We start from the raw sequence: 17,988 nt of genomic DNA on the forward strand, positions 1-17,988 counted from the left end.
CTCTATCTACACTCGCTATTGGGGAAAAAAAAAAAAAAAAAAAAAAAAAAGGTTTGGCTGACTGTATAACAGTCAGAACATGCCTCCTAAATACCTGCTCAGGCATAACACCTGCACATTCTTCTGAAATGTGAAGCCATTCTCTGAATTGTGATAATGTGATGTCACTTTATCAAGCCTTTGAAGGTGGGTCCCCTTTATAACTTCCCTGACATTTTTCTTACATGGAGCAACAACCATCTGCTGTTTCTTAATATAATACTTCTTTAAACAAGTGTTACCACATGCTTTAAGGATGTGTCTCCTGGGAGCATTGTCCAGTGAAAAAAAAATAAAATAAAATAAAAATAAAGCACTCCTTGTGGACTTAACTATTTAAGACTTATAGTTCATGTATTTTCTCAGTGCTTAATTGGAAGAAAAAACAGACATATAATACTCCTGATTTTCTTACTTTTCTCTCCATTCATAAGAAATTCATATGGAATAAGCATAATACTTTTGCTTTGCCAGTTGAGCCCAAGCAATATATTTCCACCACTGAAACCAAACTCATTGCTGACAGCATGAAGACAGAGGCTGTCACTGAACAAGGCATGCCCACGTGCATCTCCATGCAGGAAAGCTTAGAAACTGTTGACGTAAGTCTATGTTTAAGTGCCTTCCTGAGCAAGGATAGCAAAGCAAAATCTTCTTCTAATGATTATTTTCATCAGTAACTACATTCAACATTGTTTAAAAACCACAATATCAAGCAGTGTACTTCTAAAATTCCAAATAGTACCCAGATAAGTTTTGAAATAAACCTAGTCTTTCACATGATTATTAAGCCCAGTCTATTCACAACTGTGATGAAGAAATACAGACATGGGATAAACTACAACTTTCAGAAATCTCTGATGGGTTGAGTGCCTCGGTCCTAAACTGGCTCTGCTCAGTTTCTAACTAAGAGTTTCAAATTCAGAGAAAGCAGGATACATCCTAACAAAACATCTACTTGCCCTGAGTAATAATAAACACAAAGACAACTTCAGAGGGAATTTGCACTCTAAATCTATTTCACTAGGTGAAGATTTTAAGCTTTTCCTCATTACATCCATTCAATGTATCAGAGTGCATTTAAACACTACTTTTGGTATAAGCACAATCTCCTCCAGCATTGCTCCAAAGCTGCCCTTGTATAACTGAACTTCTGAAACTGAACCAGGCCAAAAGACCCTTCCATGTTTCACTTTTTAAGTTATATTGCAGCTGCCTTTCACAGCAAATCAGGAGAAAAATATAATTTCCATCATTTCCAGGGCAAGGATTTTAAATAGATGCTTTATCACTTTATCAAGCATAGAATTTCCTGATGAAAGAACAGCAATTAATGTTAGAGCTGACAAGACCGCTTGGAGTGCAGATGACTGTCAAAATTTAGAAAATTATCTCCCTGATTTTTCTTAACAGCTTTTGCAATTATAACTTTAAAGTTTAAATGCATATTTCACATCATCAGGCTACTATTAAGCAGGTTTATATTTCTATTGTATTTACCTATTTTCCCATGGACAGACAAGATTTCCAATGTCAGTAAGTAAAGGAAAAAAAAAAAAAGAAAACCCAGATAGCTATCAGCCTTTGAATAATGCTGGAGCCAGGCTGATTGCTGTGGACTACCACGTGAATTTTTCAGTCTAGAAATGACTAGTGGGTGGGAAGGGTGGGAAGCATTTCTTGATCAGGTCTTCTACAAGAAATCTAAGAATCATGAGAGGACAGAGAACTTTCATATATTATTTGGTGAGCGGTGGAATTCCCTACTCAGCAAGAGAAGTCCAAAGCCAGTATGTTCCAATCACAATTAATGATATGCTTTCTGCAGCCAGGCACTGGCTGAAAATGTAATGATATCTATTTGTGTTACAGAAGTGCCTCGTATGCACAATCCTCATCAGGATTTAAGCAAAGCACTGTAAAGGCACATAGTAAAAGGCTAAAAATATTTCAATCTAAATATGCAAGAGACATAATGGAAAGTGTTTTGTTCTATTTTACAGCTGGAAACTGAGGCACACAGAAGTAGGAAAGAAATATTTACAAAAGGAATTTAGAATAGAATCAAATAGTTCTGTTGGAAGGGACTTTCACAGATCATCTGGTCCAGCTGCCTGACCACTCCAGGACTAACCAGAAGTTCAAGCACATTACTGAGGGCACTGTCCCAATGCCCCTTGAGCACTGGCAGGCACAAGGCACCAACCACCTCTCTAGGAAGTCTGCCCCAGTGTCTGACCACACTCACGGTAAAGGCATTTTCCCTAATGCCCAGTCTGACCCTTCTCTGGCACAGCTCTGTGCTGTTCCCTCCCTCCCTGCCATCGAGTGCTGGGAGCAGAGAGCTCCCTCTGTGTTCCTTGGGCTACACAGGCTCACCTCCTGGCTACACTGGGTTTAATGAACCCCAAAATGCAGGTTGCCCCCTCAGGTACCAGGGCACGCTGCTGGCTTGTGCTGGGCCTGCTGCCAACCAGTGCCCCAGCTCCCTCTCTGTTGAGCTGCTCCTCAGGACAATCCTCTCCATGACTTTTCCAAGTACTGATGTCTGTCATCACCTGGGGCTTTTCTCAAGCCCATCTTGTAGAATGGTACAATAGCTATCTTCCAGTCAGCAGGGACCTCCCCAAACCTTTGGTAAATTGTTGAGAGGGGGACAGCTCTAACATCCACTAACTCTTTCTGTGCTCTTTCAGTACACTGGGGTGAACATTAGGCCCTGCATACTCTGACAGTGTCTCTATATTCCGCCCCCAAGAGGCCTGTCCCTTTTCCACATGCTGTAAACTTCCTTCTGTCTGAGCTTTGCCAGGAGCTCCCTGCTCATCCATGCAGGTCTCCTGTCTCCTTTGCTTGCCTTCTTGCTCATAGGGATCTTGAGCCTGGAGCACTGCCCCTCTTGTGACAACGGTTGCCTGCTGGCCAGTGCTTCCACACACAGCACAGTGCTGGGGCTCAGAACCCCCCTCAACCACCCCCTGAGACCTCATAAACCTCACGCTATTCTCAGCACTGCCACTGCCGATGCTATGAGTGACAGATTCATGAGGCTTCCTGTCATTTTGAGCTGCTCAGTATGATCTGGATACGATTCCAGATTTCATGTATCGGAACTTACAAAAACACAGCGCGTACAGTGAAACCAGACAGAGATAGGTCTTAACTGGCAGGTCTTCAGCTGCATTCCTAAGTGCTTCGATGTCATTAGATCGCCAAGGACCATCCAGCGTTATGAGATGCACATCATACAAGATGCTTGTCATAAAACTGGAGAGGAAACCTCTATTCCAATTGCTAAATTTGCATGTCACAATAACACCATCCTTTAATAGACCAGATATCCCATCCAATCAAATCAGCAGATGCTGAATTTCAGGAATCAACATTTAACTTTCCTACAGCAATCTGAAATTGCAGTTCAGTGTGACTGTTCAGCTGATCTAGCAGCTCACTGGTATCAAAGGACATGATTTTCCCTCCTTTTTCTACTAGCCATAGATTACTGTCCCACCCACCTTCAGATGTGTTACTTAACCTTACTGAACCAGACATACTATACTGGATTTTACTGAACTGTTCTAGGATGCCTTTACCTTCCAATGTTATCTACATCTTTTCTGTTAAGCCAATGATTGCTTAAACCAACTTTGTTCACTTCCCCTGGGATGGGTACAGGGACTCTCAGATGAGTAGTTACTGCATTTCAGCTGAGCAGCTGAGAAAGTGGCATTTCAAAACATTTCTTAAAATTGCAAGAGGTTTTTGTTTTGTTTTGTTTTCCTACGGTAAATTAACAAACACGCTGACCACATTAACAGCCCTATTAAAGACCTCACCCTCTGCTTCTGCGCACTGACAGTTGACATTGCTTTCTCTCGCTGTAAAACAGAAGTTTGCTGAAACAAAATGTTTGCTTTTAATTGCCACCTACTCTAATTCAGAAAAAAAAAAAAAAAAAACACATTTGTCAAATTTGCCATGTCACAACAGAGAACCTGGCAGCCACTAACTGCTAACATCCTGCTGACCACCACAGATTTAAAAGACCTAACAATATCCACAGTTGTATTTCCAAGAATCAATAACACTCAGGGGGAAGCATTTACTATACATGATATGTACCTGAAGCACAAATATGCTACAGATTTAATTTTCAATTTAGTTCTTAAATCAGAGATTCACTTACTTGATATGGAAGAGTGACTACTTGTCTCTGGGACACCTGCCTCAAGCGTTGGTGCAGAAGATGATTCTCTTGGCATTTCCAGAGTTGAAAGTCCTTTGGCAGCAGGATCTACATACGGAAATTGTGTTTAAACTGTCAGTATTTAGAATCAATAAATATTTTCCATCTGCTTTCTCTCTGGATGTCTTTTTCACATCTTTTCAATCATCCATTCACCATCTGGCATTCCCAGCAGTTTTAAAAGGACTCAGTGGTAGTGTTTGTAGAGGCATAGAGATCTATTACTTAAAATTACTTTTTGCTGGAGATTTGTACATATGCCCATTTAGAGCTCAGAACTAATGAAATGCATGTAGATTTTGATCCCAGTCACAAAGTGATTAAAGGGACCACCCAACATGGAAATAAGAGAGGTACCACTGATTTAAAGCTAGTCTGTGATATGTTAGCATTCTTTGAAAGTCTTATCCCCAACACATTATCAGCTTTCATTCAAAGGTCTGCTGTTCTAGCAATTGGTCCCAAAGATTCAAGGAGTATAAGAAGGCCAAATCTGTCACTAAAGAAAAGATAAATAAAAATAATAATATTAATAATAAATAATAATAATAATAATAATAATAAAAACATTAAAACTGAGGGGTTTGTTTCATTATAACTAATATTGTTGATATGGGAAGAATAAAGCAAAGAAAATTTCAAGTATTGACGAAAGGTTTCGGCATATCCTATAAAAATGAGTATGTATCTGTGCTGTAAAGGGCCTTAAGTTGGAAACCATGTACTCCAGAACTGTGCAGTTGAAGAAACAATCCGTTTGGCTATTTAATACAGAAATCAGTTGTGTCAGAAGCCCTTCTCACACATATGGCAGCATAATAGTCTGACAAAGCTCAAACAAGGCTTTGAAATTATAATCAGCATATTATGATGGCAATATTAAGCCTACTTAAATGAATCACAACACGTTCTCAAATAAACAAATCAATGAGGCTAAACAAAGCAAAGCAGATGCATAAGAAAGAGACTGAACTATCCAAGTAACTAAATTACCTAGTTATCCAGATTTACTGTATCAACCGGTAACACTATGTGAGCACTTAGTAAGTCATTGTGAAAGTTTTATGCTCCACTTGGATGACATATGTAGATGCATGCAGCCAAATGACCATCTTATATGCTAAAATCCCAGGTTCCATGGGGTGTTTCAGAACTGGGACAGCTCTTCCAAGAAGTTTCAAGGGTGTTTATGTCAGCAGATTCATGAAAACTTAGTGGTTCTTAGTAATGGTCTAAAATGCATTTGAGTCTAAATACTTTTGTGACAATTATTCTTGAGAAACCTATGTGAAACGTCTCTCCTCTGTTTTTAAAATGCTCCAGCAGTTCATCAACTTACTGGTACAACAAATGGGATGTTAGGCCTCAAAAATAAAGGGAACAGCATAGCCATGATCACACTGAATGATTTCTCCTTGTAAAACTGCGATACCATAATTTCATGAATCATAATAGGAAATTATTCTACAGTTCCTTCTGAAGCAATTGAGAAAGAAGTGAGGTCAGGAATACAAAAATATTACCCCATCTTCAAAGAAATGAGGCCTGAAAGATTCCTTCTTTTTTTTTTTTAACTGATAAAAATCCAATAACTGAAAAATCCTGAAAAAAAATAACCACAGAAGTAAAGAGGCAGCAGAACACATTTTTAACACTTTTTGAAACATCTAATTCAAATCTGAGCAGATAAAATGCACTTTCTCTCCACATTACAAACTTGGTAACAAAACCCTGTATTGAAATGAGCTGAAAGAATAGGGATACACAGAAATACTCTATAGTTTTCCCCATGAAATCTTTAAACAAAAGCCTTGTAAACTTTGTGGATATCCAACTACAAAAAAGGCTAGAGAGTTTTTAGTGTATAAAAACATGTCTGTCTCTGATCGTAAATGCAATGTGCAGTTAATTCCAAGTACTCTTAGCTCTGCAGTCCACAGCCTGCTCAGATTCGCATTTCATGATCCAGTTTCCTCTCTGCTGCCTTATGTTTGCAGAATAAGTAGGGGACAAAAAATCACGATACAGAGAAGAGAATCAGTGTAACACGGATCAGATTAACAGGACATAAGGCATAGAGGAACAACAGTTTTACTGACTCCCTGCATAAAGAGGCCATGGAGTTTGGAGGCATTAACTTTGATATGAGAACCAGTATTTTTGTCCTTGAGCTCCAAGTACCTTTTTTAATGGGCCCTTGCACATGCATGTTACCTGTATGGCTGGTACACTTCCGTGTGTGAAAAACAAACAAAGAAACAAACAAAAACTGGAAGCATTCAGCTAGCTCAGACCACATCAGTTGCTATGTGATCACACATCTCTCTCTATACTGGCCTGCAATGAAAACCTTCACAAAATAATAAGCCTTTTCATTGGGTCAGTGGTTGAGCTCACCTGCCTCCTTCTGCTCTCCCAGCTTGTCAAGGATGTTAAAGGAAATGTCCAGGTATTCTCTCTGAATAGCACTCACAGCAATCTTTCTCTGCTTTCTCTGGCGGGGAACAATCTGAATCTTAAATTCTGACTCCTCAGTCTCCTCCTCTTGTTTTTGCTCTGTGTTTTGCTCAGTGTCAGACTCTGTGTTGTTTAAGCCAGCAAGTTTATGACTTTCTGTTTGGTTTTCAGAATCCTCGGGGACTTTAATAAGGACTGTTTTTATGTTTGGGCTTGGAATTGCTCCACTAGGCCTAATTTCCTCTACACTGAGTTCAGAGTTATCATCAATGGACATTTCTGGAAGGGCAAACGATTTCTGCAGCAGGTCCCTTTTCTGTTTCAGTGTTAGCGAGTTCCCACTGGGTATGTCCTGAAGTTCCTCTGGCTTAGCTAACTCTGTAGAGTCCTTTTTACCTTTGGGAGAAATTGAAAGCAACTCCTCTATTCCTGCTGAAGTACTGTTGCTCGCATCCTTAGAACTAAAGTCCTTCGAGCAATCTTCAATGCTGAACTGGACCAGAGGAGTTGTGCTGAGGCTTAATGCAGAAACATCGATCGGAGTTGAGGGAGATGACACAGCAGTTTTACCAGAGACTTCATCATTTAACTGGTTTGTTGTTTCTTCTTCTTCATCACTCTCCACTATTCTTAGGGGAGGAAGTGGTTCAAAGACTAAAGAGTCACTGTCTGAAGTGGAGAGTACCGAATGCTTTTCAGGACCTGATGTTGAGTCAGAGGACAGATCTATCAGATCTAAGTCTTCCTTGGGACCAGCAGGTTTAACCGGAGAGTCTACCTTCACTTCATAGGTTTCCATGCAGTTTAGCCTAACTTCTGGTATGACGGGTCTTCTTGTTTCCTGGAAACTCTCTGTAGGAGGAGGATTTTCTTGTATTTCTATGTTTTCAGCTTTGGTAGAAGAATTCTGCCGAGATCGTCCATAGTCACTCTGTCTGTGTATGATGTAAGCAGCGGGGACAGGTGGCTTTTCTAAGTCACACCGGTCTATGCAGGACTTCCTGCGATGTTCATCTAATGTAAACAACAGGGAGTCTGCATTCCCTATATCAAGAGATTTTTGTTTTAGAGAGCGCAGTTTTTTTTTCTGAATGCTTTCTTCTCTCACACAGCGCAGAATACTGTCTTGTAAGGCCCCCGTCTCTCTATATTCAGCCAGCTCTATTTCACCTGATTAAAACAGAAAGAGCTAATACTACCTTAGTTGCAGACTTCTGACGGATATCTTCATCTTCATCTCACAATTCAACACATGACTGGCATTTCAAATACAAACCCAGTATTAGTCAAAATCATCTAAAATTTGTTTTCACCTCACAGCCACATTACGTAGACTTTTACAATTACAAAACACACCCTACACCCAAATAGTAGGCTTTATTCAAATTCTACTAATCCCGAACAGTTGTACCCTGCAGATAGTCTGTTTAAGCTTATGGTATGGCTTCATTAGGGGTAAGAGTTGAAAGAAGGAATGAGCTACATAGACCATGTTGAAGAGGTTTCAAAGTAACTGGGGACATTATTCATATATGAGCATTATACACACACACACACGTATATTAGAACACATCTACATATTCTTATACTGAGCTTATATTATTAGGGCACGCCTACATGTCATTTATAGCAACAAAGTAGGCTTTAAAAGGATGCTTCTAATCCAAGAAGCAAGGGTAGCAATAGCAGTGAGGATGCAGCAACACAAGCTTGAGCTCAGACAGGTGTTCAGAGAATTGTTTCTCCATGTATACTAGACACCAGTAAAGCCTAGCCACTATCGCATCACATAGTATGACCTCCCCAACTTAGGGAGGTGTAAACCAAGCACAGCTGGTGCTACTACTGCACTTGCTGGTGCTACCAGTTCATTTGTATCTTGCTATGTGAACACACCCACTGAGAACATTTTTTAAGTTTGTTCGTGTTGGTGTCGCTGTTGTTGGTGTTAATGACATATTTTCAAGTAATTGAGAATATTCTTGATCATCATTAGCCCCATATTTCAAAATGCTCCACATATGAATCAAAAAGCAGTGAGAAAAATTAAAGCATTTTCCTATTCAGAACATTCTTCCTCCAGTGCAAAATTTCTGGAAGAAAAAAAAAAGGGGGATGGTGGCAGAGGTAGAGAAACTCTGATGTTTGAATTCTGTTCTGTTTTAGAGTGTTCACTTCAGAATTCTACATTTCTACATTTGAAAACAAACTCTTTTCTATTTTTGGAAACCACCAGCTGACCTTTTCTACCAATGGAAAACCATAATATTTGCTGCAGCAGCAACAAATTTGCTTGACCAATCATCCTACCTCATCAAAAAGTCAATTTCCATGAAAAAAAAAGTAATTTTGAATAAAAATTTCCAGCCCAATTGTAAGAGAATGTTGTAAGAAATCTTAAACATTTTGACATTCAAAAGAGCTTAAGTTTTCAGGAAACAACTACTGATTTTAGATACTTTCATTCTGGAGATTCCTGTAAGAGATCTGAGATTCCTATAAGAGAATTCATACAGAGAAATGAAGAGTACCTGCTCTCAAAAATCAGACAGAGGGCTTGTATTCAAATTATACATTGCAATAAGCTCTACAAAGGTGATAGCCTGAAACTAGAGTAGGAAATTGTACTTCTACACAAGTTTATAGCAATAAAAAAAATCATACTTCTCTGCGCATTCATCTCAACAGGTTGATATTTCACCATTTTGCTGCCACCAATTCTTTTCAGTCTTGCAAAGAACGTTTGAGATTCTTTATTGCAAGGGCCAGTTGGTGTATCATGAATATCAGATTCATCAAAAACACTGTCTTCCTCTGCTGGAGAAAGAAAAAACTTTATTACTTGTAGTAGAGTGCAATTCCTTGAATGAAAGGCCGTCAACATGATAAAACCTCAGCTAGTTTCAGTTAACTTTGAACTGGAAAATTAAAAATCATCTGAATCTTTTAAGAAAAACTACAGAAACAGATATAACTGCCATTCTTGTTACATCTTAAGTTAAGGTCAGAAAGGACATTGATAAATGGAAAATGGGTTACAATACAGCAGAAGTATGCCAATGTTTTTACCATTCTGAGCTGATTTTTTTCCTACTACTAATAGCACAGATTAGATCTTTAGATGGAAGAAAAACAAGAGATCTGGACACTGACTTGAGTAAATAATTGTCTACAGCACTCAGTGAGAAATGGTAATTTGCAGGAGATTGGACCTAGTACAACTGCAAGGTCAGTAATAAACCAGCAAAATAGAAAAGTGGAAAAGAAGGAAAATGATAATCTTGAATGGCTGCTAATAGCAATACAATGACCTATGAATATGAAATGCAAAATTATTGACCTAAGTAGTAATAGTGAAACATTGAGCTCTAATATGAGATGTAGTGTTTAGAAATGCCAGATAGAAAGATCCAAGTCTACCTACCCACCAAAAAATAATCACATCACTTGTATGAAAGTGATTTCTTTTTTAAAAAAAGAAAGTGATTTTAAAAAAAAAAAAAAAAAAAGAAAAGATAGAAAGAAAAAGAAAAAAATCCTCATCTATCATGTGTCTAGTGAGGCTTCTCCAAGGAGGTAAGAAACACTACTGGGACAATAAGAAAAATAGAGAACTCAAGAATAAGTTTGCTTTGTTTATTCTGGGAAGCAGACCTGGAGAGAAAATGCTTTTGGAGTTGAGGAATAAGGTAGAGGAAAATAAGTCAAAGAGTTGGAATGGCCAAAATTGAAGACATAAACTAGACATTAATATCTTTAGCTTTCAAACTGATGGAACATTTTTATAGATGTGAAGCTTTGTAACAGCCACTTGGTATCAATTAGTTTTCTTATCCCTTATGCTAAGATGAAAACAGGAAAAAACATCAATCAAAGTTGATAACATGAACATCTACAGGAACTGGGCTTATTAAGTTGGTACATCGCTTTTAAACTCATGTCCTGTGTCTCTCAATTCTTTTTCCCTTTGGCAACAAATGCTTCTTCTTACAGGATATATCAACAGCTCTACAACAGTTTGTACAGATGCCACAATCCCACCACAAACTTCAAACCTTGTTATAATTTTTTTGTTACATAGTGGGAAAACCATCTTCTGCATAGGGATTCTTGTTGCCTGACAATAATATCCTGTTATGTTGGTCATCTAAATACCACCTTTGATGATGATGGCAGCGCACAATGCACCTAGCCAGAATCTCATTAGAAAAGGTTCCAAAACGTTATAGAGTTATGCTGGCTGCTTCTTGCAGGTAGAAGAGGGGTGGGGGGAGAGAGAGAGAGAGACACCTTTTCTACATAATCTTTATTTTTTCTCCAGCATTTCAGTAAAGGAGAATATTCAGCCCTATAATTAAATCAGCATTTATAAAAACAGCCCATTTATGGTCTTTAACCTCTGGGCAACCCAATGCTCTTCACAACAGCTTTGGAAAGCAAGTAAACATTATTCTCCTTTCTTTAAACACTCGGAAACAATGATGAAGTGACACACAAGGCCACCCAAGGAATCAGTGTCAGATACAGGACTGGAACACTGGGTTTTTTCAATGTAACTTGGCACTTACTTTGAACAGGAAAATTGGTATTTAGGCACCTCACTTTGTCCTAGAAATATCTCAAAATCAACCCAGAAACTGACTATGTTTTATAAATGTTACTACTACCCTCAGCATTCTTAAGTCATCCTAATTCAGTTCTACAGCTCTAAAATAAGGCAAAATCACCATTAAGTCCACAGGCCATAAGTTCCGTAAGTTCCACAGGCATTAAGTTCCACAGGGAAGGCCCTCTTGGCCTTCCTCTAGCAATGCAAAACGGCCAAGTTAGTAAGAATATGCAATACTTCATTTACATCTATTTTGAAGTTGCTTTAATTTGCTAGAGCTGAGTAATAGGGTGTTCAGGTAAACAAAATTTCATGTCCTTCTTCTCTTGGATATTTTTCAATGAGGTACAAACAGCAAAAGAGGAAAAGGATATGTATGTAAAGACAGAGTATTCCTTATATTCTTCTTCCTCTGGAAGAAGAGTTTGCTGAACACTCAGGAAGACTGCTTGAAAAGGAGGTTGAAAATAGTCAGTGAATAAAAGGCAGCTAGAGATTAGCATCAAAAGAACCCATCAAACTTTGATCAGAAATACTTATCACATAACAAACTTCACAGTTGTAGGGAACTACTCTCAGTGACCCCATGTAACTTCAAGTTCTAACCTTACACCAGCTCACACCATCACAGTATCTCTGCTATAACAAGCAAGAAAAGTACAGTTAACAACCAGATGCAGACTCCAAGGGTTGAACCACTTTTCTGCCTTTAGACACAAGCATCATACATGTCTGCATTGGAGCTACTCAACTTCAGCTCCATTTATTAAGGAGGAAAAAAAAAAAGCAACAAAGCTATAGACTGAGTTCATCACTTTAACTTTTAAACTTCTTACTATTTAGTACTAAGCCATGTTATTATTATAAAGCAGCTATCATCCAAAACACAGTATTTTGAACATCTGCTGTGGGATGAGATGAAATGCACTCCAGAAGTGCCTGTTTTTCTGCTAATTGGACAGCTAGCACTTGCATGTCTGTATTTGGTCAGATGAATTGCACTTACCATATCCAAATAGTCAGACTGCAGTGACAGGCTGGTTGCAACGCTTTTATGTGAGCATGACCAGTAAAAATTTTCACTTAAAGGCTAAGCACTACCCAGGCATGGTGACTCAGCTACTCAGCCTAAACTACGCTCCCTTCAAGATAAAAGTTACACTGCTGTGCTATGCTTAGCCTACAAAGAAACAGTAAGCGTATTTCTTTTATTATAGATGGCTATAGCTGGACACAAAAATTATACCTTGGCCTTAATTCTGACTACTGTGTCCTAAATTTCAAACAACATATACCCATTTCTACAACATCTGTGAGACTTAATGAATTAAATCAATGACTGTAAGATAAATGAGAGTGTTTAAAGTACCTTTTTCCTTTTCACTGTATCGGCTTATGTTACTGTTGTCACTATACAAAGGACCAGCAGTTGCATGGGGTTTGCAGCTGTGATACTGAGCGTTGAGGGTATTGACTGTGATGTGGATTAGGTGAAGTACAATCTTGCTGATTTCACAGTCTCTGTAGGGGTACTGTTCAGTGAAAGAGGAAAAACTTCAGCTTAAAACCCAACTTTTCTCCATGGATAAGCATTTAAGCAGTAAAATAGAAAAATGACAAGAATATTGTCAGCTAGATATCCCTTCCCTTTCTTTGATCGCACATTTCTAAATACATGTTGAGAAGCAGGACTGTTTTCAGCTTTGTGCAGACACTTGAAAAGATTTTCTATTAATAAGATTCAATATATAATTTCCTTGACTTTTATATGATAAAATCAACCATTTATAATAATGCAAAAGGTCTTATCAAAACTTTTCTCCCAACACTGTATTTCAACCTGCATCTTAACATTCATTTCTAGCATCTCTACTTCCTTCTATGCCCTGTAAACCTGCAAGAAATATCAGAAGTATTCACAGCTCCATTTCAGTGTGTAAACACACTATATTTTAACAACAGATCCTAAAAAAAAAAAAAAAAGCATCACTTAAAGATTACAAGCTATTAAGCTGACCCCTCATTTAAAAGTTAAAATTTGTTTTAAAAAACAGGGTAGGTTACCCTAAATACTATTCATGACCTTTCTAATTAGCACTTAGATCTTCATATAGAATTTTACTCTTTGCATATCCGTTGTTTTTTGTTTGTTTGTTTGTTTTTTTCAGGTAACAATGGGAAAGACAATACAGACAGCAGGAGTAACAGGTCTGTAGCACAGATGAAAGCCTAACTATTTCAGGCACTGAAATGAAACACTTAAACATTTAATGCAAATCAGACGTATTCTTTATAGCATTTGCAGTACAGATATTGTTCCCTGTAATTAAATTTCACTCTGAAGGTGGATTTTAAGGCAGATGCCACCTTTTAAGACCACTTACCTTATAGAGAATAACAAGTAAAGCTTTTAACCACATCTGCCGAATGTGAGGTTGAGGGACCACAGCGAGCAGCGAGGAGGCTGCTGAAGTAATGCCTTAGCTGAGGACAAGTGCAGTATTCAGTACCTGCACCACCAAAGGAAGAAGATGTTTTCCCAGGTTGATGTTATAGTCCATTCACCTGAAAAGAACATCAGCACAGGAGTTAGCTCACTAAAATCAACTCCACTGGTAATAGCTTTTGATAAAGCAAAAGTAAGTAATGTAGTTTAGATATTAGTTAAGTGAAAAGAAATAAATGTTTTAAGAAAGTCTTACCAGCAATTAAAAAATTCTGCCAGTTTGTCAGGCTCTATTTTTAGCTAGTTAGGTAAAATGAAACAAAACAAGATGCATTCAGAAAGCCTTTCATTTTGCATAGTCTAACTTTTAATGTATATACATATGCATATACATACATACATACATAATGCACATATATACATACATATATTACGCTGGATAGCTTTATATTGTGGCGCAAGTTGATCACACTTTAACAGACAAAACCATGCTAGACATATATCCCATGTTTAACAGACAAGATGCAATTGTGGGTTATCTGGTGGTGGCAGTTTGTTTTTTCAATTAACGCTGCACTGACAATTTTCATTATTTTCTCATCAGTCTTGCAATGCTATCTGTTTTTTTTCTTAAGCCACATGTTCTGGAATCAGGTAATGAGCCAAGAATTCCATTGTAGCTGTAATGTTATGCAGAAAGTCTAAACATGCAACTCTTTAAGGATGATCCAAGAATAAAGCTGATGAAAAATATCTTGCTATAAATAAAATGTTCGTTGTTTTTAAGTGGGAGTGTTGCTGAAGACAGGTTACTGTTATTACTACTAGCCATAAGCCTTGCCTCCTTCATGAACACTGATGAGCATCATGCTATTTAGTGCCTATCCTACAGGTTTGAATCCTGATGACTAGCTACAGTATAGGCGTATATTCTCACTGCCCTAACACAGTCTTGTGTCTTCTATTGAAAGAGAATTATTAGTTTTGATTATTTTCCTAACAGTCTTTCAACATTAATTATTTTTCTTTAAAGCCGTATGTCCTGGAATCAGCAGCTGAACTGGATCATATCAAGGATCCCTTCTCTCTGGCGCTGACCCAGAATGGCTGATGTCTAGGAAGGTACAACAAAGCAAACTCCAGCACATCCCCTAAGATCTATCACCTTCCTGCAGTTTAAGTGGAGTTGGTGCTTTATCAGGAGCCCTGTATACCTAAACAGACACAAACATCAGTTTCTTCCACATCAACCATTTCCTTCAAGTCTGTATTTATTTATTTTTTTTAGTTGTGCTTTTATTAGAACAAGGGACCTAATTTACAAACACAAAGCTTACCTCTCAAGTTCCCTACTGAACAAGCTGATTAGAGTTTTGTCCCTGTAAGTTGCCTCAAATTTTCCTGCTACATGCATGGACCTAAACAGATGAATTCTACATCTCTATCTATCCTTGTAGGGTTAGCCTGTTGAACAGATGATGTATAATCACCAAATATGGTCCTCTCAGGCTGAGATACAGTTTTATAGCATGGTTAGGAAAAGATCATCCATACAAGGAAGACAGAACCCTGCCTTAACACAGCACGTAATGTAACACAGATGGTCCTAAGCTGAGCAGACATATTTTTTTTAAGATGTCACAGGAAGATGTGGAATAAATGATGTTACAAATGCTGAGCAGACCTCAGCCTGGGAGGCAGAGCCTGGCAAATCATTGTAGGTCCCCGTAAGTGCTGTACTTCCCCACCAGACACGACTGTACAACATTGCCACCATGCGGGACAACGCCGAACTGCCTTCAAACACCAACATTTTTTCCACTTCAACTGCTAGAAATTGTGTGCTTTCAAGGACTCAAAATATTCAGATTTTATGACACAAACAAAAATTTGATTTTTTTCCTGAATTGGCCATTACAACCTAGTTTGAATCAAAACTCCTTAACCAGCAAGTTAGTCCAGTCCTACCCTTTGTGGAGCTAATTGTGGAAAGCAAATATATAATAATATTATATATTATATAATAATATTATATATATTTATACAATCAATAATATTTATTTTATTACCCTTACAGCAACTTTCCAATACCTAAAGGGGGCCCACAGACAAGGAGTAACATTTTAAACTAAAAGAGGGGAGGATTAAATTACATACAAGGAGGAAATTCTTCACTCAGAGAGTGGTGAGGCACTGGCACAAGCTGACCAGGGAAGCTGTGGTTGCCCCATCCCTGGGAGTGTTCAAGGCCAGGCTGGATGGGCTTTGGGCAACCTGGCCTGGTGGGAGGTGGTCTGTATTCTATAACTAGGAGAGAGGGTTGTAACTGAAATGTACCTCTAGAGTTATTATACTGAGTTTTCATTCTGTAAATGCATCTTCAATAGTATTTCTCTTGCAGCGAAGATTTTCATCAGAAAGCAGTCCTACCAGCTCAGAAAAAAAAAAAAAATCCCCTGAAAATACAAGTTAAAGTTTTTATGCCTTAGACATGGAGACAAATCATGGCCTACTTAAGTCCTCATACACGCTCTATTTCACTTCAAGGAAGGCAAGATTCAACTATGAAGCTTTTCAAACAGTGATGGTGAATTTGGCTATCCTGAGACATTTTAAAGGCAAAGGAAGACGAAAGGAAAAGACTGATGACTGTGTTACGTAGTACTTCTTATAATCAGGTCAAATATGGTCACTGAAGTTTGGGTACCCAAACTTGGAAAACACACAGAAAAATGTGGAAGATAATGTCCTGTGATCTAAACTGGCACCTCTGAAAACTGTATAATAGGCCTGGAATTCCTTTTACACTCTTTAGCTTAAAACTACAAGTGAAAGATTATTCATTACCAATATATAGTAATGATGCCTCAAGATGAGTGGATCAGAGTACATTGTGATAAGGAGGAAGTGTGGAAGTGATGATTACGCTTCATCACAAATAAAAAGAATATTCTGCAAGTGTGAAATTTTTTCCAGCCTAGCATTACAAACTGCTCTATCAGTAAGAATTAAGTCTTAGAAGAGCATTGTGAGGTAAGAAATTACAGTCCTTCTTACTCTGAAGATGGAGACAAGAAGGCACAAGGCAAGAAAGTGCTAATTTAACACAGCTGTACAGGCAGTTCATCATTTCCACTCCCTAAGAAAAAAAAAAAGATGAGAAGAGAAAGCTCTGGTGCACTCTAAGGAAGGAGGAGAATGAGTCTCCTGCAAAACAAGGAACGTCAAAAAGCTTACAGACCATTCTTGTAAGGTTCCATGTCTTCCTGAATGAAAGGACAGAATGACATGTGAGGAAAGCAAGGCATTTGTAGGCTAGGTAAAGAGAGCAAAGAGGTTTGGAGCAGTCTCCAACTTTTCATACAGTGATAATAATCACACACATACACACAACCCTTATTACAATGCCACCAGCGCAGGAAGTTTAGTGTACCAATAGGGAGCTATAAATAATTCAACCCTTTACTTTTTAACTACAGAGCAAAACTCTACATGAAACACTTGTTTAGACTACAGAGAGCCTTCTAAGAGTAAATAAGAAAGTCCTTGCTCCCAAATTCATTTCACCAACTCAAGATGCATTAAGAAGGTTTAAGCAGGATTACTGCACTCAGCCTTTATTTTGGTACAAAAGCAGCCGTGTTACCACCATTTCAACAACAGGCAAAGAGAAATAGCTGCAAGAGATAGTAAGAGCCTTCACCTACTTGTGCTATCCCAGCAATAAAGGCATTAAAGCAGGTTGAAACACGCATTTTTTGTGGTGCAATCATGAAGCATCCTTCCTGCTGGTCATAACCAAGCAAGACATACAGATGGCGCTTGACTGTGTTAAAAGCTTTAGCACTGCTGATATCCGACTCAGCGCTGCTCTCATCCTTTGCCATGAACTTCATTAGCACAGTAATCAGCTGATGAACAGTCTGGTGATCAATCCCAGCATCCTCTGGCAGTAGGTCTTTTATTGTATTATCATTCTCTGGGGAGGGTTGTCCTATCAGTACAAGAGACAATGGTATCAGACACTGGAAAAGACTGCAAGAAGGATACACAATACATCACAAAGTTCTTCCAGAGCCAGTTGCTCCATTTCTGCCCAAATACACCTGGGTGATGTCACAGGAGAGACGGGCATGCATTTCTGAGGGCACTGTTCCTCTATTGCTTCAGTCTCAACATCACAGTAATATA

General features: G+C 38.4%; 1 protein-coding gene across 1 annotated transcript in view; it reads right to left on the minus strand.

The window, feature by feature from the left end:
• Positions 1 to 17,988, minus strand: part of UNC79 (unc-79 homolog, NALCN channel complex subunit) — a 101,784-nt gene that overhangs the window by 40,669 nt on the left and 43,127 nt on the right. The window contains 9 exon segments of the mRNA XM_032187756.1: positions 4,226 to 4,333; positions 6,683 to 7,912; positions 9,407 to 9,556; positions 12,721 to 12,883; positions 13,736 to 13,788; positions 13,791 to 13,820; positions 13,823 to 13,855; positions 13,858 to 13,913; positions 17,503 to 17,791. Coding sequence (XP_032043647.1) covers positions 4,226 to 4,333; positions 6,683 to 7,912; positions 9,407 to 9,556; positions 12,721 to 12,883; positions 13,736 to 13,788; positions 13,791 to 13,820; positions 13,823 to 13,855; positions 13,858 to 13,913; positions 17,503 to 17,791 — 2,112 coding nt within the window.

This window comes from Aythya fuligula, chromosome 5 (genome assembly GCF_009819795.1).
Source record: "Aythya fuligula isolate bAytFul2 chromosome 5, bAytFul2.pri, whole genome shotgun sequence".
Taxonomy (NCBI): domain Eukaryota; kingdom Metazoa; phylum Chordata; class Aves; order Anseriformes; family Anatidae; genus Aythya; species Aythya fuligula.